Source organism: Fukomys damarensis, unplaced genomic scaffold (assembly GCF_012274545.1).
Source record: "Fukomys damarensis isolate Sample0158 unplaced genomic scaffold, DMR_v1.0_HiC HiC_scaffold_17, whole genome shotgun sequence".
Classification (NCBI taxonomy): domain Eukaryota; kingdom Metazoa; phylum Chordata; class Mammalia; order Rodentia; family Bathyergidae; genus Fukomys; species Fukomys damarensis.
The window spans coordinates 37,602,915-37,630,447 of NW_022900929.1; the positions used below are offsets into that span (position 1 = coordinate 37,602,915).

Here is a 27,533-nt window from a genome sequence, read left to right on the forward strand (position 1 = left end):
GGATCTCCATACCCTCTTCTTCAGGGTTGGGGATTTAGCTCAGTGCAACGTGCCTGCCTCACAAGTGCAAGGTCCTGTGTTCGATCCCAGCTGTCCCAAGAGATGACATTTTTAAGGCTTTTCCAAAAGCCAGAAAACCAGGCAACTGACAACTATGAAGTACACTGCAAGGAAAACAAAAGCTTGTTTAAGAAATAGCATGTGGATTTGACCACCCCCACCCCAACCACCCCTTCCGCTGCCTTCTTGTCTCTTCTGCCAAGGGGGCATTTCAGGGGGTGGCGGTTCGATTTCATTCGGCCGTCCTCCCCTGTCAGGGACTCTTCCCATCAGCACCTGTGTGAAGGAACATTGATTTCAGTTTCTAATATTTTAAAAATTAAAATTTATATAAAGGTTTCAAATTATATTAAAGTTATTGTTCATAAGAAATAGAAGCCATGAGGATATACTCCTAAGTGAAATAAATAAGTCACACATGTGTAAATACCAAGTAGTTTCTCTGGTGTGTAAACTATAATAGTACATAAGATCCTAATGGTATATGACAGTGTGAAATAGGAAGAAAAGGGCTAAAGGTGTAGAGTAAGTGGGAAGGGTAGGGGAAAGGTAATAAGGGAAGAGAAAAAATTATGAGAAAATGAAAAAATGGAAATAAAATGTTTGTAAATGGGGAGGGGAGGGGGAGGCAGGTTGACAGTGTGAAATAGGAAGAAAAGGGCTAAAGGTGTAGAGTAAGTGGGAAGGGTAGGGGAAAGGTAATAAGGGAAGAGAAAAAATTATGAGAAAATGAAAAAATGGAAATAAAATGTTTGTAAATGGGGAGGGGAGGAGGGGATGAAGGGAGGGCAGGGACAAGGGGAAAAAATGAGAACCAAGACCTGTCATGTAAAGGTACAAGATCCCAATAATGAAAGTAACTGTACTGTATACCTAAAATGTTCCAATACACTCAATAAGGAAAAAAAAAAAAAGAAAGAAATAGAAGCCAACTATTTAACATGAAAATACTGGACATGGCTGTATGAATATTGAAAATATGAATGTGAAATATCATAAATTCCTCAGAATACGGAATTATTTTAAAACAGCCTGGGTATTTCTGAAACTTAAGGGTTTGGCTTTGCTAATTTTCTCTCACTTAAATTTAACACATTCTGTAACACATATAATATTCATCACACTAAAATCTTAGCAAAACATTTTCAATACATACCAACTATATACCCTACATTAATCAACTCATATACTTTTTTTTTGCCCCAGTACCAGGGATCAAACTCAGGCCCTTGAGCTTGCAAGGCAGGCATGGTGCTACTGACCTACATTCCTGGCCCTAACTTCATATGCTTTTATACAGTACCTCTAGGCTTTTCCATTACTATTGAATATCCAGTTAATGACTATATTCCTAAGCACATTTTATTTCAACAGTGATAAATTATATATGATAATGTGGAAGTAATGAGGACAACACTGAATATAACTATAATCTCAAGTATCATTGCAAAGAAATACTAAGATTCTCAAAGAACATTGCCTATTTGGGGGAAACAAGCACATTTACTTTCAATCATGGTAGTTACTAATACAGGTTGAGCATCTCTAACCCTGAAATCCAAAATGTGAAATGCCCCCAAATCCAAAAGCCAAGTGCCAATGATATCATACAAGTGGAAAATCCCACAACTGATCTCATGTGATGGGTCACAGTCAAAGCACAAATGCACTAAAAATAGGGCATGAAATTATTGTCGTGCTATAAGGTGTATATGAAACTTGAACAGATTTTGTGCTTAAGTTTTGGTCCCATCCCCAAAGTCTCTCATTACATGCACATATTCCAAGATTTGAAAAAAAAAATCAATATCTGAAACACCTGTACACTTCTGGTCCTAAGCATTTCTGTATAAGAAAAATAAAGAGGTGATATATTCTTTGAACTGTGCTTCACAATACTTTGAATGATATTAGGGAAGAGGTTAGTTTAGGCTGCCAATTTCCTGTGGAAAGGAACTACTTTATACATGCCCACAAGTGGAGTGAAAGACTGCTAACTGTGAGGAGGGTGTCAACAGCCTGCCAGTCAAGGGGAATCCAACAGCATCCCGCTAGTGCTTTTCAGGAAAGAGAGCAAAATATTTACTCCTCAACCAAAATGACTTACAAATCAGTTGGAATCCACGTCCACTAATCAAAACTGTATTTTGGAATTTATATCATAAATGCATGAAAAGAAGTAGTACAATCTCATGCTGGAACAAGGTTCTTGGTATGTACACGTTTTTCTAATGTCACCAATAATGTCCTAACTACCCAATCCAGGAAAACAGCCTCTCTCACTGGTCTCTCATCAGACATGGTCACATGAAGATGATGCTCAAGAAATGCTCAATTTAAGATTGCCCTCGAATAATCGGACTATCAGTAAAGAGACGGGCAATGTCATTACAGATGCACAACACTTGATCCAGTGAAACTCGATGTAGATCATAATCTAATACATAATCAATCATAAGCAACATACTGAAAAAAAGATAAGAGGGATTTATTTAAAATGGGAGCACAGAGGCAAATACTGGTGATGCCTAATTTAGCAATATTAGGCAAACTAGTAACAACCAACCATCGTGGAGGCAAGGGTGTAGTTCAGTGACAAGAACATTGGGCTAGAAAGAACAAGATTCAGTCCTCAGCACCACAAAACAAACAAAAATACCTCTGGCCAAATATCCTGTCTCAAGCTATACTGAGTGAGAAAAAATGTTGTTTTTGTTTTTTGTAGTGGTGGAGGATCCAACGAAGGACATCATATTTGCTAGTAAGTGTTCTACCATTAAGCTACCATTCCTGCCCCAGAAACATTTTAAAATTACCTATAGCCCTTACTTTTCATTTTTTACTCTTCTTTAATAAAGTTTGCCATGGAGGGCTCTACCTCAGTGGAAAAGACACACTGGTTAAGCTAACATTCTAGATTACTATTTCTACACCCTTAAAAAAATTCAGTCTCCTTAATTGTAAGACTACTGCTGCACAAATGGATCTATACTGAGTCAGGAAAGAGAAGCTCAAAGAGATCCAACTTGCCCAAGGAAGCAACTCCTCTAAGAAAATGCCAGAGCTGAGATGCGACCCAGATTGGTATGACTCAGAGCATGTACTCTTATCACCTTTATACCACACAGAGTCAAATGAAAGGAAACGAAACAAATGTTTCAGAGTCTACTGACAAACTTTGGTTACAAATTGGAAAGAAAAAAAATTGTTCCTAAATTTGCTGATGAAAACAACTCTAAATTCCTCAAATTCAGATAAGGCACAGATTCAATTTATGAACAAAGAAATTAGAATGAACATACAAAAATAACATAATTGAGTCTCAATGGATTTCCACGCCTCCGCCACTCTAGTTCACAAGACACAAAACAAGGATATTATAAATTCGCTCTCCACTGTGATGAGACTGAAACCGACCTTATTAATGGCGCACGCTGTCTTCTCCCGACTAGTGCCACTACTTGTCCTAATGATCTTAGAGAGATCTTCACGAGCAGCAAGTAGATGCGCCACTGTAATAGTTGTCTTGGGTGACAAAGCGTAACGCTTAGGCTGGTAAATCCTTGCTATGCTGTCTGTTTTTACCTAAATTACAAAAGTTGAAGGAAGGAATGAATGAAAGTAAATTTTACTGAAAGAGCAATAGTAATCAGTCTTCAAGAAGAAAAAAAGAATGTACAAGCTGGGAAAAAGTAAATAACTTATAAAGTAAATAATTTAAAATTAAATAATTTAAAGTGACAATTTATATGTAGAATAAAAAAAATAGGCCTACAGGTGCTAAATTAATAATACAGCAACAACCCTCAGTAACATAACATGAAGAGATTAAACTACCTAAATGTAGTGTTAATGAAACAGATACAAGACTTTAAAAATATAAAACACCAGTACAGTCTTGTAAAAAAAAAAAAAAAGGAAACTTGAATAACAACAAATATTAAGTTTCTGGATGGGGACATTGAGTATTATTACCAATTTTTCTCACTGTTATAGATTGAGATTTACCATAATCCTATTAAAATGGTTTTGGGAGGATGAAAGAAATTTAAAATTAATCTATAAACTGAACAAGAAATAATGACTCAAAGGATTTTGAAGAAGAGACCCACCTACCAGGTACTAGCATACAATATGAAAGTCCTAAAAGCTAGTATTTACTGAGCACTTATTAAATGTGACAGGATGCTGTTGACTTAAGTCATTATTTCTTTAATCTTAAAGACATGCTTCTGAAGTAGTTAATTTTCACTATTTCTTTCTGCAGATGAAAAAAGAAGAAAAGGAGGAAGAGGAAGAAGCGGAAGAGGAAGAAGAGGAGGAAGAGGAGGAGGAGGAGGAGGAGGAGGAGGAAGAGGAGGAAGAGGAGGAAGAGGAAGAAGAAGCAGAAGCTGCAGCAATAGCAGGTTAAAAGCTTAAGTTTCTCATCCCTAACTGGAGAAATTTCAAATTCTGCCCACTTACTAATAAAGGTCTACCTGATTCCCAAGTACTAGTATACAGAGAAAAACGCCTTCATCCTACCTCTATATAATTAGTGTAAACTTGGAAGAAAAATATGGATTGATGAAACAAAACAGATGATCAATATTCTGAGCCTCAAAGGTATTAAAACATTTACAGAAATGATAAAGGAATCACACTAATAAGGGAGAGTTTTTCTTGTAAAAAATAGTACTGGACTGGACTGTTAGCTAAAAATATTAACAACAATGATAATAAGGTGCATATATACTAAAGGGAATCTCAAAAATATTAACAGTTGTTTGAAGTTTTATCTTAAATTTTAAAACTTATCTAATTGTAAAAATTAAAATTTCTATATATCATGATAAAACAAAACCAGCGAGGAATATACTTTTAATAAAAAACTAGAAAACTCACTTAATATATAAAAAAGCTCAATTGAAAGGAAAACAGACTTGTCAGGGGAAAAAATGAAATAGAAAAAAAGAGGAAATTCAAATGACAAGCTTATGAAAAAGGTCCAATTTACCAATAAGAATATACCAATTAAAATGAGTCTGTTTTAACCATCAAGTTAGCAAGAAAATTAGTAATATTATGAATATTAGAGAGACTAAAGTAGCTAAAATTTCATTTACCTTATTGGTACAAGTTTAAATTCATACAAACTCTAGAACACAATTTGGCCAGCGAAACAGCATGAGTTTCCTTTTAAAGATAGGGAAGGTGGGATGGGTAGGGGAAGAGTAAAAAGGGAAAAGAAAAAAATGTGAGAGAATGAAAAGATGAAAATAAAGTGTTTGTAGATGGGGAGGGGAGGAGGGGGTGAAGGGAGGGCAGAGGTAAGGGGAAAAAATGAGAATCAAGACTTGTCGTAGGGGAAGAACAAAAAGGGAAAAGAAAAAAATGTGAGAGAATGAAAAGATGAAAATAAAGTGTTTGTAGATGGGGAGGGGAGGAGGGGGTGAAGGGAGGGCAGAGGTAAGGGGAAAAAATGAGAATCAAGACTTGCCATGTAGAGGTACATGATCCCAACAATGAATGTAACTGTACTGTATCCCTAAAATGTACCAATAAACTCAATTAAAGCTGAAAAAAAAAGAAAAAAGAATCAATCATAGCGGGCCGGGATTTAGCTCAGTGGTGCTGCTGCCTACCTGGCAAACACAAGGTCCTGCGTTCAATCCCCAGTACAAAAAAAAAAAACAAAAAACAAAAAAACTAAAGAATCAACCATAGATTATACTTTAAAATTTATAGCACATTATAAAATGTATAAAAATTATACATAGAAATATTTGTTATGAATTAATATGGGGAAAATGTATATAATAAGTAAATTATGGCATCACCATTTGGTGAAGCAGAATGCAGCTATTAAAAAAGATATTAAAAGGAATTAAGTACTTTCACGTTACAATATAGGAGAAACTTGAAACATTATTCTAAGTGAAAGAAGTCAGGCACAAAGGCATATGTTACATGATTCTTTTATATGAAATATACAAAACAGATCAGTCTACAGAGAAAAAAGGAAGATGACAGAAATGGCTGCCAGTAATAGGAAATCCACAATGTTGACAATGACTGCTAATAGCTGTTTATTTCATTTTAGGGTAATGAACATTTTCTAAAATTGGTGGTAATGGTTACATAACAGTGAATATGCTAAAAAGTACTAAACTATATACTTTTAAATGGTTAATTTTAGGTTCTAGAAATTATATTTCAAAAAAAGGAAATTCAAAATTTTAAAAAGGTAATTTGAAGTAGTGTTTTTAGAATAGATAATTGCCATAATACATTTAGTAAAAAAAAAAAAAAAAAAAAAAAAACCTTAAAATTACACTACTAATATTATTTCATTACCAGCAAAACAACAGAGAAAACAAATTACATCAATCTTAATAATAAATGAGTTTAGCCAGGCATGTTGGTGCACACCTGTAATCCCAGCAATCAGGAAGGCAGAGGCAGGAGGATGGCAAGTTTAAACTCAGACTAAGAACCTGACTCAAAATAAATTGTTTTTAAAAGGCTTGGAGTTGTAGCTCAATACAAAGGCCCTGCAGTACCACACACTCATAAATACAAATATACATGTTTATATTTGTATAAATATCATACAGTCTTCAAAAAAATGTATACACACTTTAGGAAAAGAAAAATATGATTTTTTTCAACAAATGGTGTCACCTTCGTATGGGAGACCCTAGCAGATGTCGTATATCACAGAAAACCCACTGCACTGCCGGCCCTTAGAGAAGAAATTGAGAATACATGTGCAGCAATTTCATGACCAAGGTCACCTAAGCAGCAGTTCGCTGTACTAATAATACATGTTTGGAAGCTAATGGCCACCACTTTAAGCATCTCTTATAATTGTAGAGGCCAAAAGTAACTTGCATTAATCTTAAATTTAGCATTAAAATGTTTATACAAATTTTTCTTTTCCTGAAGCATGTAAACTTTTTTGGAGGTAGATTCAAATAGATAGATAGACAGACAGACAGACAGACGTGTGTGTATATATGTATTTACAAGTACATGTGAAGAATAACCCTGGAGTAGATATCAAAAGCATGAAAATCATATATATTCTTTAATTAAGAAATTCTACTTTTAGATATATATCAAAGATGAGGACAAACATTTAGATGGTCAAACAGAAAATCAGAGGAAACATCAATGTCCATCAATAGCTATGAGGATAAAATATTCTGCAAGGATTTAAACTACTATAAAACATTTGATGACAGTCAAAATCAGGCATATTTTTCTATTAGGAAACTAAAGGAAATGATAGAGATCTATTAAATTTAACAAGACAAGAAAACTTAGGGTACATATACATATAATCAACTGAAAAAATTTAAATGCCAAAATTTATCTTGAAAAGCTAAGAAAAAATTTTAGTGTTCCAAGCTAAGGAAAAAAAGAAAGAATAAAAATACAGACTCCCTTTCCTAAAATATCATGCAGAGAGACTAAGAAGAAAAGATAAAATACCAAGACATTTCCTAAGAGCATTCGCTTCCACCCCAAGAAATGATGGCCAAGAAATAATCAAGATGCCCATACATCCATGTCACCTGAAATGTTCACAGAGAATTTCAAACAAATGAATTTTGATATATTCTCTGATCTTAAAGTCAACACTAAAAATACTCTCCAGGTTAGTAGGGCAAGGTACTAACTTTCCAATTTCTAAATATTTCTCATATTTCTGATTTCCCTTTTCTTGTAAAAACCCTTCCAGGGTAAAATGGAGACCCAACCTATGTACAATCTCTATTAAGTTGCCACAAGTCAAGTATGTGGTACCTCCCACATATCTGAACTATTTTTTGAGGTCAACTGTCATTTTATAGCATGGAGCACTTGAGCTTCTGACACACACTTTCCTCCAACGGCATGGACAGACAGCCTAGAATTTAGCTGAGTGTACCACAATCATGAAAAGAATTAAGTTCATGAATCAATCCCACTATATAGACAGGAATCAGACTTTAATCACCTGAAAAACTAAGTATTATTCAAACAGCAATCTTTTAATCCGAGGTAATAATATTTTGCATCAGCAAATCTGTTCTGAATACTCTTCACTTTTCTGTATGTCTGTAAGGTGTTTAGAAAGAGATTCCATGTAAGATACATGAAGGAGCATTTACACCTAAGTGAGTCAGACTGAACACGTTAAATAAGATACACATCTTACAGCAAAAAGAATGAAAGGATACAGTGAAGAAGGAAATCAACATCTTAGAAAACAGTATGGAGCTGAAAACCAGTCAACTACAGTGGGTATAACAGTCTATTCCAAATCCTGGGTCCATGCTGTAGCTCCTCCCGACTGGCCAAAAGGAAAAAAGACAAGGAAATCGGGGTTCCTTTTTTGGGAAAAAAAAAAGTGCAGGGGGCAGCTACAGAGAAAAGATGCTTTATATGCTCACAGTTGGAATTACCATAGCACAGCAGCTAGTTTTGAAGTCTGATGCCAATAAATCCCATCAACGACTGCAGTTTCCAATCAGTTTTTCAGTGCTTCACTCTTCAATATAGATAATCAAGACTTACTGCACAGTTAGAGAAAGCCACTATTAATAGTAATCAAAATAAATAAATAAGCAAATAAAACATTATGTGGGAGGAAACAGATAATTGAAGGGAAAACGTTTCCATGAAGGGAACATCAGAAAATGAAAAGAGATCCCATACTCTCAGGTAAACAAAACAAATATAAAATGGCCTTACTACCAAAACTGGCATATAGATTTAAAGCTATCCCAATCTACCAAAAGCATTCCTCGTGAATCTAGAGAAAACAATCCTAAAATTCATATGGAACAAGCAAGAGACCCAGAATAGTAAAAGAAATCCTGGATAACAAGAGCAAAAGCAGGAGGCATTACAATTCCACATCTGAAGTTACATTACAAAGCTACAGTGATGGAAACACCATGGTACTGGAACATAAACAGATTTGTGGATCAACGGGAGAACAGAAGAACAAGCAGAAAGAATCCCAGGAATATTCAGCTATTTGATCTTTGACAAAAGGGCCAAAAATATACCCTGGAGGAAAAATTGCATCTTCAAACAACAGTGGTGGGAATCTACATGCATAAGATTAAGTTCGTCCCATACATGTTACCATGTACAAAATGCATCAAAGATCTAAATATTAAAACAATCTGCTGGAAGATAAAATATGTAAAACTAACCTAAGCATAGACAAGGACTTTCTGAAAAGAACCTTAATAGCATAAGAAATAATACCAAAAATCTGAACATATCAAATTAAAAAGCTTCTGACAACAAAGGAAAACAACCAACACAGTGATAAAACAACCTACAGAATGGGGAAAAAATGTTGCCAGCTATTCCTCAGAGAATGTGAAAAATATATGAAGAGCTCAAAAGAATTAGACACACCAAAATAAAAGACTTAATAAAAAAATGGGCAAGCAAAATGAACAGACTTCTCAGAAGAGCAAATGGCCGATTTGCACTATCTGAAAAAATGTTCAACATCACTGGACATTACAGAAATGAAAATTAAAATACAGATTACATCCTACCCCCAGAGAATAGGTATGATCAACAAAATCAAATAACAAACTCTGGTGAGGCTGCAGTGGGTAAAGGAATTCATTGTTGATGGGAATGTAAACAAACTAGTACAACTCCAATGAAAATCAGTACAGAGACTACTCAAAAAACTAAAACTAGAAATTCCATTTCACCCAGCTATTCCCCTTCTTAGTATCTTTTCAAAGAGTTTAAGTCATCATATTACAGTGATACATGCATATCTATATTTACAGCAACACAATCGTAATAGCTAAATCTTAGGAATAGCTTATATGTCCAAAGATGAATGGGTAAAAAAAATATGCTATTTTTACACAATGGAGTACTACTCTGCCATAAAGAATAAACCTGAAGCATGTGTAGGCAAATGAATGCACCTTGAGATCATAAAGTTAAGTGAAATATGACTTACTGACACATAAGCTTTCCTATCACATGGTTTCTCTTACATAAGAAACTGAAAACAATATGCAAAATAAAAGATAGGAAATAGGGAGATCTTTTTCAAATGGGAAGAGAAACAAGTGATGGAAGGACAAAGAGAGAAGCGGGGAAGGGGGAAAAAAGAAAACTGAATAAAAATAAAGGAAAACAGAGGCTATACAAATGGAAAAGGACCAAGAAGAGTTGGGAAGGATAAAGAACCAAAAAAAGATTAAGATGTATTATGTCCATGTGCCAAAAAAAATGTAATCATTATGTACTACAAACATGTACTAGTAAAAATAAAGTTTCTATTTGCATTCCAGAGGCTAGTACATCCAAAACTAAGGAAAAATTATGAAAAAAAGAAAACTCAAGAATCAAAAAGATCTCATGGAAATTAAAAATGACTTTTGAAACAAAAACTCAACATCAAGTACAAAATAAAACTGAGTAAGTTTTCAAGTAAATCAAAAAGGGAAATTTAAAATGAGAGAGTAAACAAAGCAACTTATATAGATCTATCCAGAATGTCAAGTACCTTACTGACAAAAATTTCAAAAAGAAAGAAAAAAGAAAACAAATGCATTAATAAAGAAAAATGTGAAAGTTGAGTCTACAGATTGAAAGGTCCATCTAGTGTTTAGCACAATGAATAAAAAAAGATCCAAACCAATGTATACTATGAAATTCCAAACTCTTTAAGAGAAAAAAGAGCCCAACAGCTTCCAGAGAAAAATAGTCATCCAAAAAGGAAATGACAGCTAGCTTGCTCTCCCTCACCCTCTCCCCTCTCTTGTACATATTTGCAGTATGTAGTTTAAGAGTAAAACTAATCTTGAAAAACAATGAAGCAATGCCTTCAATACTTTTGGAGAAAAATGTCACAGCTTAGAGTTTATATTTATCTAATCAATCAAACAAATGTTTTCAGAATACAAGGATTCAGAGAAATCATGTCCTATGTATCAGTTTCTGTGGAAGTTCTTAAAGACTTACTACAGCATAACAAGGAGCACCCAATGAAAGAGCAGGCCATGCAATCCAAAAAATACAGTGACCAAGGATAGCCATACAAACAGTCCAACTTTAAAGAGGACACTAGTCTCTAAGAGACAAAATTTGCAGAGAAAAGGGAAAATTCATTACATGACATTTCTTGAAGTATTCTTAAAAGAAAAAATCATATCATCATATTGAAGGAACACAAGGCAAAAGAAAAAAAAAAGACTAAATTAAAAAGAAGTATCTGTAGGTTGAATAAGTTCCCAGCAACTCTTGAATGCTGAGATGAAACCACAAAGATCCTAAGAGGTGATGTGACAACAGACAATGAGACAAAGACTGCAAGATTACACTATACTACTAGTTTTCAAGACAGAACGTGAGGCTGAGACCTGAAAAACCAAATAAATATAAGGAAATGAATTCTCTAAAGCATCAAGGATAGCAACCTATCTACAATTTAGAACTTCTGATCTCCAGAACTGTAAGAAAATAAATTTGTGTTATTTAAGCTACTATATTTGGGGCAATTTATTATGGTAGCCATAGAACACTAATGAAAGAGATAGAGACAGACAGATAGACAGACAGACATACACACAGAGACACCAGGACCATGTTAGAGCCAAGAAGAGGAAAACAGAGTCAGCCTCTGGGACACAGACATGTAAGACAAGCATCCTGGATGTTCCAGCCCAGACACCAGATGAATGAAGCTATGTTCCTTAGTTGTTATGACAAAATAGCTGGGGCTGGATAATTTATAAGTTTATTTGGCTCATGATTCTGGTGACTAACTTTAGGGCCCAAAAGGCCCAATTATGTAATACCCGAACTGCATCAGAGGTAAAGAAAGAGTACAGGCACCAGATTTACCAATTTGCAATAACTAAAAAAGAAAGAAAGAAAGAAAAAGAAACTGAATAACTTATGTGAACCAATGATTCTCACGTAAGGGACAGGAAAGAGTTCAGGATAATGATCCCTGAAAGACAGGACAAGTCCTGTAACTGTCCCTGTTTACTGTCCAGAGTTTCTAGACTATGACATAGGACAGGGCAGAGAAGATCCCAGACTAAACCTGCGTACAGATTAAAGGTAGAAAATGGGAGTGATGTGATGTAAGACAGCTCTCTAAAGATTCACATTTGAGAATGCCCTCTCCACACATGCTCCATTTCAACTGTAACACACTCCATTCTCACCCAGCCTTAAGAAACCGTTAAGACCTACTCAGGAAGCAGTTTTACCTGTATCTACTCCTTTACCCTGATTATTTTTGGGGGGGTACTGGGTCAGTTTTACCTGTATCTACTCCTTTACCCTGATTATTTTTGGGGGGGTACTGGGGATTGGACTCGGGACCTTGCACTTGTGAGGCAGGCAGCAGAACCACTGAGCTAAGTCCCTGGCTACCCTGATTTCTTGATCACTATCTGTCTCATTATCTCATGGGTGGCCCTTTTATGCATATTCTAGCATAACCCTATGGATTTAAAATAAATGTGAATTTTCAAAACTGTGAAAGAAATGAGATATTATGTTGTTCGCAAAAAAAGATTTTACACCATACCAGGATCATTACATATGACCAGTAGTTAACCTGGACTTGTGGTTCAGATTAGTAAAGTACAAATGTGGTAGAATAATACAGAGACAAGAGCACCTGAAGAGCTGTCACAGGCTACCACCTACAGGATACAAATGGGAAAACAGCCTCACCTTTGCCCTGTCAGACCATCCAAAGGACTGCACCGTCACATCTAATCTTTTCATTAACATCCGCCTGCGGCATTCATATTCACAGGAAAGGGCATCATTGATCCTTTCTAGTTGTTCCTAAAGAAAGTGAGAACAAATACTATTACCTCTAGACTCACTCTGCATACAAACCTGTATTGGAAGTACTTTCTGAGTCTAAAGATAAGTGTACTTGATGAACATTTTCTGATCTTCTGATGAGACTTTATCTGGTAAACTATTTAAATAATATGGTATTCGCTAGAACACTTATAATACTAAGAAGATATTAAATATGTTTATCTGATCTTCAACTTATCATATTAAGTAAAAATCAATTTGCTAAGTAGTATGGACCAAAAAGGAAAGAAAATAGCAATAGTATCACATCTTGTCAACTTTCAAGGTACTATCCAATTCAAATCACAACTGTGTGAACATGTAAGAATCTCTGGCCAGGTGTATCTTTAATAATTTGACTGAAGAAATGTCAGGATGTATTATTCTAGAATATATTTTAATTCTCTGAAATAATACAGTATGTGCATAATACACATTGCAAAATCAAGAGGTCTACTTATAAAATTAAGCAACTGCTATGATTTGAATACTGCTTGTCCCCTCCAGGCTCCTGTGCTGGAGGCCTGATCTTCAGGGTGGCAGATCTGTGAGGTGGGGGCGGGGGGTGTCTTGAAATGAGGTCCTAGGAGGAGGGCTTAGGACAAGTGGGAATGTGTCCCTGACGGGGATTATAGAAGCCTAGCCTCTCCAACTTCCTGTGGGGTGGTGAATTCCACACACTCAGAGGAGGAGCTCCTGAAAGAGCCTGAACTATGCTGTTTGGACTTTCAGCCTCAAACTGAGAGCTGAATAAAGTTCTTTGCAAAATTAGCCTGCCTTGGATATTCTCCAATAGTAACAAAAATGAGCTTATAGTCATATGCACTAATTTAATTATATAAAACTAGTAAGAAAGGAAGAATTACCGCCTGTTCCAAACTTAAGTCAACTTTCAGCAGTGGTTTTCCCACATGATTTTTCTGCACTTTAGAGAGAATATCCTTCACCTAAAAAGTAAGAGAAAAGACTGTGAAAATGTATATTGCACCTAATTTAAAAGGATCTTACTCTTGAAGTGCTGTTTTGAACATTAGAGAATAAATAAAAAGTTAAAGTGAAATGTTTAATATATACCTCACACACAAGGAAGGAATATAGTTATAATACAAAATTTCTTTTTTAAAGATGTACCACATACCTTCTTTCCAAGAATAATAATGTATAGAGACCAAATACTTAATAATTGGCTCTACTATGAGACTCTCTGTCTTACCTAAAATAATTCCGGCATTTAAAATGGCACTATCTTACTTTCTGGTAAATTCTCAAGGATACTAAAAAACACACTAATTTTTCTCAAATAAATACCTTGTACACATTCCAATTGTATTTATTCTGTTTTCACTGTTTAAGAACAAAAGAGGACAACAAGTACCACAATTTTTTTCTACTTGTATAAAGCCACTAAATTACTTGAAAAAGTTTTATTTTGGTAAACCAAGATATTAGGCATTTATTTTTGCTTTACCAGCAGTACAGATTTTAAGGAGCATGAAGCTTGTTTAATGCTGAAGGCACTCTTTAAAGTCACCTGGGAAGCTACTAGGGTGGTAATAGCGGTAACTGTAAATGGACAAGTTTCTTTTCATGTCATGCAATGTTTCAAAGTAAGATTTTACTGATAGCTGTACAACCCAGTTAATACACTGAGATTCATGGGTGAATTTGATGGCATGTAAATTACATCTTCTAAGGTATTTTTTTAATTAGCTTAGAAAGAACCTGTCCAAATGAGAGCACCAAAGCTTAGCTCTTTTAATTTCACAGCCAATCTACTCTGTAACAATGCTACAATTACTGATATGATTTCTACACATTTTAGAGGTGAAATCTACCTGTATAACAATGTAAATACTGATTTCTACTTATTTTATGTAATTAATTTATATAATTTTATTTTATATAATCAATTTCTGTAAATACCCCAACTATTGTAAAATCACCATGATTTCATATATTACTAAGTCTTATTGGGGGGGTACCAGGGATTGAACTCAGGATCTCGTACTTACAAGGCAGCCAGCAAACCACTGAGCTAAATCCCTAGCCCTATTACTAAAAGTTTTGAGTTGTAACCCCTCACTTAAGAGGGATTCTGAATGTACACTTATAGTTTTTTATATGCAGCCACACTCATTTCTAGGAATTCAATATTTGAAACTAGTTTAATAAATTTGAGAATTACCTGTTATAGGGTGAGTTAACTTATGCTCTGAAAGCTGATTGCCTACAGTCAAACCTCAGGTCCACCACTACCTAGAAGTCTGCTTATTTAAGTTATTAAATCTTGTACTTCCTCAATTTCTTCCCAAGGAGACTGTAATAATAGTATCCATATCATATGAGTAATATGAAAATTAAATGAGTTATATGTAAAAGTTTAAAACAGTAAATAATATATATTACTGTTACATATTTGAGCAGCCATAAGTAAAAATTTTCTTCTTCAATGATAACAGAATGCAAAGTAAAATTTTTCTTCCCCAATGATAACAAAATGTCATTTGGCACATTACTTATAGAAGAAAGAAAAGGAAATTTTTGTGTTTGAAAGGAACAGAATGACATAGGAAGCTCTTTTAGGTAAATAGCCCAGGTGTCATTGTAAGGTAAAATTTCATGAGGTACAAATCAGAGCACTCAATCATTCACTATAACACACATTAAGCACTTTAAAAACCTGCTTACCTTCAAAGAAACTGCACTGCAACATCCACTAAGGGAACAATAAAGTTTAGTTTGCCTTTCGACTTTGCAAAATAACTCTACTTTTTTTCATTATAATGTATTACAATCCTGGTTAGGAAAGCAACCCTTACATAGGAAAAGTAATCATTCCTGAATATCAGCAAGAGACAAATGAAGTCACATGCATGTTAAATTCAAATAAAAAAGTAAGTTTATAGGAAAACAAACTTCTCTTGAAATGACAAGTATACCTTACAATTAAAGGGGATATTTTTACTTTTAATACACAATTTATGTGTCAGTTGAATTTGGGGTAAAATAAAAATAAAACAAGTACAATACCTTTGAGTCCACTTGGTTTAGCATAAGTGGAATGTCAGAAGTGGTAGACTTGGGTATACCAAGGGTATCACACATAGCTTGAACTTCCTGATAAATTTCATTGTTTTTATCTAATTGAGAATTTTTACATTTCTTTTTCTGTAATATCTGTAAAGCCTGAAGTTCTGTACTTAAAAATACTATAATAAAAAAAGATAAAATGAATGTTAGCACATGCACAAAAATTTAGGCTATTTTGCTGAAATAACTTAAAACAAATATTAACAATATCAACAGCATTAACTTACAAAGGACCGAAGAATAATAACAGTTGTAAAACAGTAAACTTCAAAAAAGGGCAAAGAAAAAAAAAAAGCTAAAACAAATATATTTAATGTCATCAGGCAAAAGAGGAATTAATGACTATTTGGTTCAGTGATTTCCCATTAGCTAGTTTCAGTTCCATTTTAATATTTTAAATCATCTAGATTTCTATTTTAATAAGTACACACATTTACCAAGGCCCTATTCTGAGTTAGGCACAGGGTAGATAATGGCAATACAAGGTCAAATAAGGGTATCTGTCCTCAAAGAGTTTAAAATCTACTACCTGAGATCCAGCAGCAAATCACTGACTTAAGAACGTGTAAGACTGACATACAAAGCACTAGGTGAGGATAGCTCTTAACTCATCTATAGAACAATTAGAATCAGAAAAGAATGCATCAGGCTGTTCACAGTTCCCTTTTCTTTCACCACTTCATTCACTTTTTTCAAAGACATATATAAGAAATTTTTTAAAATCTTAGATAATTACAGCTCAGTACAATACAAAGACTTTTGTTTGTTTTTACTCAGTTAAAATTACACACGAACACAAAAGCCACAATTTAATATAGCAGTTTCAACTACAGCTGAGCAGAAGAAACATCTGGGAAACTGTTTAAGTACTAGTGTCAGGGCTGGGGATTTAGCTCAGTGGTTCCGCCGCCTACCTCGCAAGCGGAAGGACCCGAGTTCAATCCCCAGTACCAAAAATAAAAAGAAGTACTAGTGTCAGGATCCTGTCCTCAGAGCTTCTAAACCAGTAGATCTGAAGTAAAAGATGGACATCTGTGTGGTTTGGATTTCCCAGCCATTTTGCTATTAAAAATAAGGTTATAATTAACACCCTTTTTATGAATCTTTGTACACTTAAGGGAGTATGTATTCCTAGATAGAGAATTGGCAGGTCGAAAGACAGGTGAATTTTAATTATGATTTTGAAAAGTTGTCCTCTGAAGAGGTTACACCAGTTAAATCTAACCATCTCTAACGTCTATAGTACATGAAATTTTGTTTTTCTATACACTTGTATTATGATTTGGGGTGGCGTCTCCTTTGTTAACTTGGTAAGTATTCTGTTGTAACCCTTTAATTTTGAGGGACACTGCATCTTTTCATGTTTATAATTTAAAAACTACTTTTCTGTAGAATACATGTTCATATCTTATGTATTTTACACATTTTTTTCAGAGAATTTCATGTCTTCTGAAGCAAAACATGGCAATACATACCTGGACTAGCAGTTTTTTCAAATGTTCATAGTTAAAAATATAAACAAAGAAATTATTTTGAAATAGAAGAAAAATTCAAATACCTCTTAAAGCACAAATTTTATCCTTCTTTTAAACTGATATATTTCCTAGTACAAGCGTAGGTGATCAATAAATGTTTTTGAACTATTATTCATTGCTACTAGTAAAAAACAATATCTAATCATCTGATTAGCAATCTACTTCCCAGGGTTTAAGATCACCAAGTTTTTGTCATCTAGTCACTAATGCTAAGAGATAAATTAGATTAAGAAAAAAATTACTAAAAATATTAAATAAGGCACACAGGGCATTCTAGAGTAGACATAGTATCACAAGTTAGAGAGCATACCCAGAAATTAAATTACATTTATGCAAATATTTGAGACAGCTTTACATTTAAAATTTAATATTTTCTACATAAAATGTCTAATGTTTCAATAATGAAACGCATAAATTTAGAACTAAAGATATAAAAAAACAGATCAAATACATACATTTAAATGTACAATTAAAAAAAACTTACATAAAAGTTTTAAACAGTCATCCTTCTTTTGTAAACGGTCTTTAACATCTCCTGATATAAGAACAGAATATGGACAGGCCATTTCTTTTAAAAAACCACTTATCTCAAGCTGGAAGCTCTCCAAATCATCTTTCCCTTTAAAAAAAAAAAAAAGATAAATAAAATCACAAAACATTTACCGAGTTTTTACTGTATAATCTGATACTATAAAATTTATCAATTGATTTTAATTTTATATTCAATTCTAAATATTCACTTGCACATTTAATTCTTGGATGTGTGATCAATATGTTTAGGTAAAGGCAACCTAACAATTTCTATATAAAGTACCACTTAAGTAATCGTGAGATTGTAAATACTATTATTTTAAAATCTGACAAGATTCTTCTAAAGGATTCTCCATAGGATCAGGTAAACTGGAAGTATTAACAGCTGAAATATTTACAGCATTATTTGAGCTACATTGATTTCAGAGCAAATATTCTATTTCTTCTGTTTCTATACATTCTAACTAAGCCTAACTGCTTATCTTTACTTCATAATACAAGTAGGCAGGAACTTGTTTCATGTTTTGATTCATGTATTTTACTTCTTTACTGTTAATTTGCACAGAAAAAAAAAATAATTTAGAAGGACAACTTTGGAAGGGAACGCTACTTTCTTCCCTAGCAATTGCCCAGTGATTAATCATTGCTCATCCTATCATCCAAAGATCCAAAAGTACTCTAGCTAGGATGGTGATGAATTAAACAAGTTTTGTGAGCTAGTACAGAGGTTTTTTACAAAAGTATTTCTATATGAATCCATGTCCTGACTTACAAACTTGGGAAAATAAATTAGGGATTACAAGTATTTAAAAACAAAACAAAATCTTAATTCAACATATTTAAAAATTAAACTTTCTAAATAACCCAATTCAGATTTTTTTCTAAAGAACAAAACTAAGGTTAACATAATAGATAAATTTTTATATTAAATTATTATTTAATGCTTATAATTTTCTGGCAAATTTAAGAATCAATTTTTGATTACAATAAAACCTAATCCAAAGGTTTTTAATAGCCTATAATAAAAGTTCTTCCTATCTGTGATTTTTGTGTTGAGAAAACTATAAATTATAAGCTATCAGTTCATTTTACTATTAAACATAAAGTAAATAAAACATAATAGCAAATACCAGCTGAAGTGATACTTTCTTCCAAGTTGCATAATGATTTTATTTGAGAACCTAACCAAACACAGAGCTCTGAAAATTCAGGCGAAGAAAGTCCACCCTCTGCTGCCTTGGTTAGGGCTTCTTCTTCTAACAGTGGTCCTTTATACCTATAAAGGAGGAAATAAACATTTAAGAGAGACAGACAAAGAATCCTATAGTATTCTTATCCAGGCCTGTTTTTGTAACTTTTATTAGAACACAGCCAATAAACATATTAATTCATAGACTGTCTATTGCTTTCATACTACAATGCAGAATGGGGTAAATTGTTATGGAATAATCAGCAAAGCCTGTAATGCTAAATACTTGGCCCTAATAGCCCATTGAGAAAAAATCTGCTGATTCTGCTCTATATTACTAATATTTGGCTTTTTCCCTATATTTTAACATTTTACAATAAAACTACCTATTTAAAATATTACAGATAACACAAAGTTCAGTAAAAGAAATTCTAACCGCTTTATGAGTTCCAAGAATAAGAAGTACAATGATGAAAGTAGAGATGCAAATATCAAATTTAAAAAAACTAAAACTAGCTGGGTGCAGTGATAAATGCCTGTAATCTCAGCATTCAGAAGGCTGAGGCAGGATGATCACCATGCATTCAAGGGCAGCCTGGGCTAATAGTTCAAGGCCAGCTTGAGATGCATAATGAGATCCTGTTTCAAAAAACTCACATCCGAAAAGGACCTATGATATCATTTTAATCTAATTTCTCATAATTTTATACTTTGTTTCTATAAATTATATTCGACAAAACACCTTATACAGTATCTTAATTGAGGTATCAATTTTCTTTTACTGTTTTCTGCAATGTTTTTTAAACATTGTAAACATAGATTTTAATACATTTAATGTGCTTTAATCCACTGCAATTATTATTTTGATATTTAAACTATACTAAGCCCATTCACATACTGAGTCCTATGAATTTCCCTAATATCCTTCGCATATCTTCTTTGCTTTCTATGACAGATGTTCCAGTTCTACCCGAGGCTCTGATCCCTTCTAATGACAACTCCAGTATATAATCTGTCATTACAGGTGGCCACTGTTTCTTCATCTTTTTGGCAGGGTTGCTGGGATCAACCCAGGTCACTGGCTGTGCTAAGTGTGTGCTCTACCACTGAGCTATACCCTAAGCCACCATGCCTTTTTAAAAGAAACTCCATCATGAATTCATATTGCAATTTTCAATTTATATTTAGAATTATAAGATGTCACTTGTTTTACATTTTTCTTTTAAAATGAACACTTGTCATATTTACATAATTCTGTTACCTACAAAATGGATATAAATTACATAGCTTTGGAACAACAAACTCAAAGTTTATTATTCAGTATTATTACTAACAAAATCACCAAAACCAGCTTACTTTTTTGAACAACTGAACAACTTGTCCCTGTAATTCAAATTCGTCAACTGGGATCAACCCAAATTTTGTTTTTTTCAGTGGGTTTTCTTCTTTTGAGAAAAATTTTCATTTTGCCTCTCCCAAGGGATAAACATTTCAAGATGCTGTATATTCTCATGCAGCTGTGCTCCAGAGAAGTTCGGGTTTCTGATATCATTGATATAATTCACCAACCAGCTGTAAAATATTTGGGAATTGCTGGTGTCTGCCATGACCAACCCTTCCAGTCTATTTGGCCTAGTTCTTTCTACCACTGACTTTTTTTCCTGCGTGTAATAACATCCAGCCTTTCTGGATTCCAACATGCTCAAGTTACCATAATAATCCCAACTTTCTTCATGTCATCTATCGGTACATATACCCCAAATATCAAGTCCCACTGGAACAAATGTAAAGCAAAGTGTAAGACCATGAGAGGAGTTTGTCATGACATGCTAGACTCATATTTGCCTGAATTTATGGGCCAATTAACTTGGAAGTAATGTTTTTAATGCCCTATACTGAATATGTCAGAAATTTTCCGGTTTTGACTTTTTGGTTTTTAGTTTTCATAAAACAAATTCTTCAATTAAACACATCTGAGAGAAACTACTCGACTGATCACATTTGGAATGATCCAGAGTTTTAATATTAAGTATATACACTGGTACTTAAGCTCATGAACACTTTTTGTTTGCAATCTGGTTTACATACCAGGAGGATTTGGCACAGAAGGATTTGGCAAAATTTTGTGAACTCTGCATCAGATGACAACTACAACTGTAGCCATCTTTCCCACTCAAAATGAACGTGGACATCTTTTCCAAGATTGTAGAACAAATTAAGTTTGTGAACCGAGGTACCACTGAGTTCAAATAAAGATATACAGAAAAACAATTCATTTCCATGCAAGTAACCCACCTGCTCCATAATGACAGTTGTCTCATTTTGCTTTTTTCTTCATTTTGCTTTAATTTGAAGGCATTTATTTTTAATTTTGTTTAATTATGTAAATTAATCAGTTTTAAAGTCTCACATATAAAAAAGGTAAATCCACATAAATCTAGTCTATAATTTTAATTATATCTTATTCCCTCTACTCTGCCCTCCACCCACAGGTAATCATACGTACTAGTTTTGTGTTGTCCTTCCATATAGTTTTCAACATAAATATAAGCATGCATATTTTTGTCCTTTTTAAGATTAAAAAGTGGTTTACTACCTATTGTTCTAAATCTTGCTTTAAACACATACATGTTCGCACACATTTGCATATTCTGTGCACTACCACTGTCTACGTGCCTCTCATTAAAATTTAACAGTAAGCATCTTATTGCCCCCATTTGCCTTCACTTGTACAATAATGCAGTGATCAACATTTAGAGACACGCCTTAATCATTTTTACAGTTGTACAGTAATCAACTGTCAGGACGTATTGTACCGTAATTAGCTTCCAATGAAGAATATTTTTTATATTTCCAGTGTTTTAGTATTGTAGTGTGATAAATTTTCAATGTATATCTGGGATAGATTTCTAGGGGTGAGATTATTAGAGTAAATGGATATATAATCTTGCTAGATGATATTAAATATTTCTCACCCACACCATCAAGGTATAACAGTATCCACTCTCTGGTATTCAACACGGTCAAACTTTCAGATTTTTGACAATCTCATAGGTCAGAATCATTTGAAATTACATTTCTCTCAGAGCAACACTCTACATTTCTGCATATTATTTATAAAAGCCATTTGTTTTTTGTTTTTCCAGTTTTGGGGACCAAATACACAGGGCCTCATGCACACTAGGCAAGTGGTCTACCACTGAGTTTTTACACCAACCCTTTTTTAATTTTTGAGACAGGGTCTTACTATATGGCCCAGGCTGTCCTTGAATTTGTGATGCCTCAGATGGGACAATAGGTGTGTATTTCTTTTCCTCTAAATTCTCTGGTTGTACCTCATGCAAAGATTGTTACATCCTCATTTTGCAATTAAGAAGTTAAGACTTAACAAGGCTAGGATACAAAACAAAACAGAAAAAGCCCAGTGTGGTGGCACACACCTGTAATCCCAGCACTCAGGAGGCTGAGGCAGGAGGATCGCTGTGAGTTCAAGACCAGCCTGGGCTACATAGCAAGCTCTAGGTCAGTCTCAACTACATAGTGAGACCCTGTCTCAAAAAAACAACAACAAAAAAAAAAAAAGAAAAAAGAAAGAAAACAAGTCTAGGACACCTGCTTTAAATTAGCAGGCTAGGCACAGTACTAGGCACATAGAGTTGTAATTCATTTAATCTTTACGGCAATGCTTTGACATTAAAATTATTCTACAGTAATTGTATAGGACTAGAAGTGATGGCACTAGAAACCAGATTTGATCTCAAATGTTCCCTTAAGCCTCTGTCAACACCTATAATCAAACAACTTGGCTCAAATAACACAACCTCCGCACTTCTAGTTCAAGGCTCCTTCTGTGCACTACCACTGTCTACGTACCTTACGGTGCCTCTCATTAAAATTTAACAGTAAGCATCTTATTGCCCCCATTTGCCTTCACTTGTACAATAATGCAGTATTCATACACTCCTGAATAAGTTTATTTCATATCGGTGGCTACAAGTTTTTTCATTGAAATACTGTATTATGAAATTCAATGAAAGCTGATCAAATCACCAAAAATATTCAATTTAAAGTAAAAAATAAAAACTCACTTCTTAATGTCTTAACTCACCAAGTAAAAATAATAAAAACTAAGTGTGTTTAACAAACTGGGACATCTAATAATAAGCACAACAGTGACTAACACTATGTGCCCACTGCATGCCAGGCCAGTACTTAGCACTTTGTGTCTATTGTCTCATTTAACTGCTGCATGCTCCATGCTCTGGGTCCACACCCTCATGTTCTTAACTCTATGAAACTGCCATCATCCAAAAATGTATCTTCCTATTTCCTTGTTTTACACAATAGAAAAGTCTAAAATATTCTGATAATTTAATAAAAGTGTGAACAGTATACCTGACTAGAGCAGTGCTTCTTAAACACTGATGTGCACATCAGGCTCCTGAGGGTCTTGCTGAAACAGATGCTAATTCAGTAATGGACTGAGGCTTGGAATTCTACAGTCCTACCCCAGAGACAAGTCAGTAGTGCAGCTCCACAGAGCTCTCCCCAAAACCACAGTTCTGGGGCACACTTTTTTACCTCCAGCAAAATCTCTCAAGTCTTCACCACTTCACTGTTCTGCTCTTGCAGTCTATTAGAAACCAGAGTGGGGCAGTTACGTCTGTGCTACACTTAGCAACCATTCAGTGTACACCTCCTTGCTTTCATGTCTGCTTTTGTTTTCAAACAATTCTGCTATCTCCTGAGAACAGCCATGCTCCTATGTTGCTCTATATATTCTTATTTCATTAGAAAAACACGACCATTACTATAAACCTTGGGCACACCTCCTCCAAGCCTACAGTAGCCCCATGCCACAGGATCTTGCACTGGAACTACAACTGCTGGCTTGGGCACTACCTCAACCTAGGTGATCCACAGCTTTTGTCCATTAAGGCTGTTGACAACTCTCCTCAAACAGACATGTGGGCCCTCATTTATTATTTTTCTATTTCCATACGCAACATATAAAATACGAGACCCTTCATTTTCCCTGTCACTTACCCACCCTGCTGGCCTTGCTTCTGAACCAGCTCTCCATCTCTCCCTGCTTTCCATACTTCTACCCTGCTCCATGAACCCCCATGTGCTGTCCACCTCTTCTCAGGAAGACTGTCTTCTAACTCTCAAACTGCTCCAGGTCAGACAGGAGGGCTGTCCTCCTTTTCCCATACAACACTCCAATCACTGCTCCCCATATATACCTCTCCCGCTCCCTCAAACCTCCGGCTGCTCAGATTTGCCACCCGTGTCTCAGTTCTCACTTTATCAGTCTCCTGGATGCGCCTCAGCATTCCTTCTAGTCAATCGTCCACTCACCTCTGCTTTTGCCAATATACAGAGTTTTGTCAGAGTCCACGTGTATACCCTACCTAGTAACCTGAGCTGTCAGTCCCCTAATTCCGGCTATGCTAACCTTCTCCACTCCATAGCAATCAGCCGCCCGGGACCTTGCCTCACTAGAACTACTTCATCTTTCAAATTACATTAATGCTGACCATTAATGTGACCCCAGCAAGTGACCAGGGTCTACTATTTATCCTTCCAGCTTGCTTTTCTGACCACTCCATCACAACTATGCTTTGATCTCATCACTACCTCCATTCCACTGGTCCCTCGCATTCTCAGTGTTTACTAGCTTCCTATCTTCACTTTCTTTCTCATCCAGTTTAGATACTCAGTGCATCATTTCTCTTTGGTGCTTAGTAAGTACTGACTAAAGAAATTAATTCCTAAATTCTAATACCCAATAAACTGCTAATTCCTGTAACTCACTTCCTTCCATATCCACTGCCAGTGAGCAACCATTAGGTCATTCTCAGACTAGTGGGATAACTAAATCCTCCAAACCATTTTCTTTCTTCCTTTTTTTTTTTTTTTTTTTTTTGGTGCCGGGGATCAAACTCAGGACTTTATGCTTGCAAGACAGGCATGGGGCCACTAAGCTAAATCCCCAGCTCCAAACCATTTTCCTACAGATATTTTCAAATTAGATATCTAATTACTCTCCTTTTTACTTAAAACACTTCAATCATGCTCTACTGCTGTTAGATTAAGAATAAAATCCACAACACAGCCTAACAGGTACTGCGTAACTTGGTCCTCATCTAATTCTCCAATCCAATCTTCCAACAATGTGCCCTTTGCTCTCTGCCTTTCAGCCCCCCACAGTAACTTTCTGTTCTAATACACACACTCCTTTCCATCCAGTCTCATTTACTTAGCTTGTATACAGCCTATTTCAATCTAAATGTCACTTTCTCAGGGTTCTATCACTAACTCGTGAGCCTCCTGCTGTACCACCCTGTTCTTTTCCATGGAAGCACTTACTATAGTTTATAGCATTTGCACAATTATGCCTGCTTCTGCACTTGATAATAAGCCCCACAATGACAGGGACCAAGTCTATTTTGCTCATCAGTGATTCCTCTGAATAGTGTCCAATATGCAGTTGTACCCCATAAACACTTGTAATATACTTCCTCCTACAACAGTGTTTCTCAACCTAGTCTGTGAAGCTTTTAAAAAAATATGTATGTTTGTACTGTACCTCTAAGTTATGATTCAGTTAGTCTGTAGTATATACCAGACTGGAACATTTTTCACAAGCCCCACGTATGATTCTGCTGCACAATCAGACCTACTATCATGATCTACTGACCCTCAAAATCATACTATCAATCAGAAATAAAGAGACTTATTAGTCACCTGCCCCAGCCAGTACTACTTCAGAAGTGAAGAAATTGATTCACACCCCGTTTTCATTTGTAATAATTACTGAACTGTTTTTTCATACAGATTTTTCCCTCTTATTCCTTACACTAAAGCTCACGGATGTCCTAAATGTCTTAATCACAATACAAAATGCATTATTGTATTTACAATTTACGTGGACATTCAAAAACAGTGCTCAATTACAACCTATATTTTAAATAAACAACTACTTTTCCCACATTTAACTCAAATTTCAAACTCCTGCCTTCTGTTATTCCAGGAAAAAAACAATCCTACAGTGTATAAACTGTTTTACTTTACATACTGAAAAATGTGAAACTAGATTTACTTGATTAAAAAAAATCAAGTTTACAGCAAACTTCGTTTTCCAAAACACTATAATATAAAGCATAAGTCTTGTGCTCTCTTCGGCAGCACATATACTAAAGCACAAGTCCAAGAAATGAAAGGAAGACGAAAGCAGTCTTTCTGTTTTGCATAGATAATTTACAGGATTCCATCTTGAGAGGAAAAACTGGAGCCTAAACACTTCAATATATCTTAACGTCTTGTCTTGGTTACTTCCTTTGCCAAATCAAATGAAAATTTCCAAGGGATTTCACAGAAGTAAAAGGGCCCCTTAAGTCACCGCTGGCTTGGTCCTTTCAGTTAACATTTATTAGGAATCAACTACTAAGTGCAAGGCTCTGCCACACTGTCACAGAGAAGTAGGTTTATCACAGTGATCCTAAGAAAGGTTAATAAAAGTAGCAAATGCAGTATCTGAAAAAAAAAAAAAAAAGGAGGGAGGTGTGGGGGTTTCAAATTTCATTGCCGCACCACCAGGGCACTCTCTGGCAGGCAGCTGGGCAAACAATTCTGCAGGTGACACCCAGCTCTTTGGTTAACTTGTTCTGATTCTCAACTATCTGGCTCAATGCTTACTTAAGTGCCCCCTCCTTTGACCTTTTTCTACTTTGTCGGTTCATTCAAACCACCGTTTAACGTTATTCAAGAGTGCTGCCGAGAAAAATATCAATGGACAAAACAGGTAAGACACCCGCTTTCCGGGGAATTGAGTTGGGAAGGAGGAGTGAGAAACGGCAAGAGTGAAGTTCAGGGGACCGATAAATGCAGGGCAAGATACTGTAAGATGGGGCAAGGGCTGTGAAGAAAGCAGAACGAGGCTGAGGTGGGGATTACATTGTTGCATCTATGAACACCGAACACCCCCCACCCCGCCACAGGAGTTCTCGCTGAACCCCTAGCGCCCCGACTTGTAAACTGTGTGACAGTACTCCCTGTAACTCCCATGACGGCGGAAGCTAACCCTCTGAAAACTGTCTTCCAGTATGGCAATAAGCATCGGACTAGTGGACAGATCTGCTGGAACCTAGAACACTTTCCCCTCTCAGAGGAGCAGGAAGGTTCACTCTGAGCCCCAGCTGCGCCTCAGGTTGTTCCCGCACCGACCGCCTGCCCGCCGGACAACCCGGCACGGAGATAAACCACCCCTCGGGCCA

At 35.3% G+C, this 27,533-nt stretch overlaps 1 protein-coding gene across 1 annotated transcript in view; it reads right to left on the reverse strand.

Moving 5' to 3' along the window:
• Positions 1-111: 111 nt before the first annotated feature.
• The window catches only part of Fam98b (family with sequence similarity 98 member B), a 27,769-nt gene continuing 347 nt past the window's right edge, over positions 112-27,533 (reverse strand). The window contains exons 2-8 of the mRNA XM_033765293.1: positions 19,196-19,341; positions 18,019-18,153; positions 15,940-16,118; positions 13,776-13,856; positions 12,772-12,888; positions 3,478-3,645; positions 112-336 (exon numbers count right to left, since the gene is read on the reverse strand). Of these exons, the coding sequence (XP_033621184.1) occupies positions 112-336; positions 3,478-3,645; positions 12,772-12,888; positions 13,776-13,856; positions 15,940-16,118; positions 18,019-18,153; positions 19,196-19,341 (1,051 nt within the window). The remainder of the gene's footprint in view (positions 337-3,477; positions 3,646-12,771; positions 12,889-13,775; positions 13,857-15,939; positions 16,119-18,018; positions 18,154-19,195; positions 19,342-27,533) is intronic.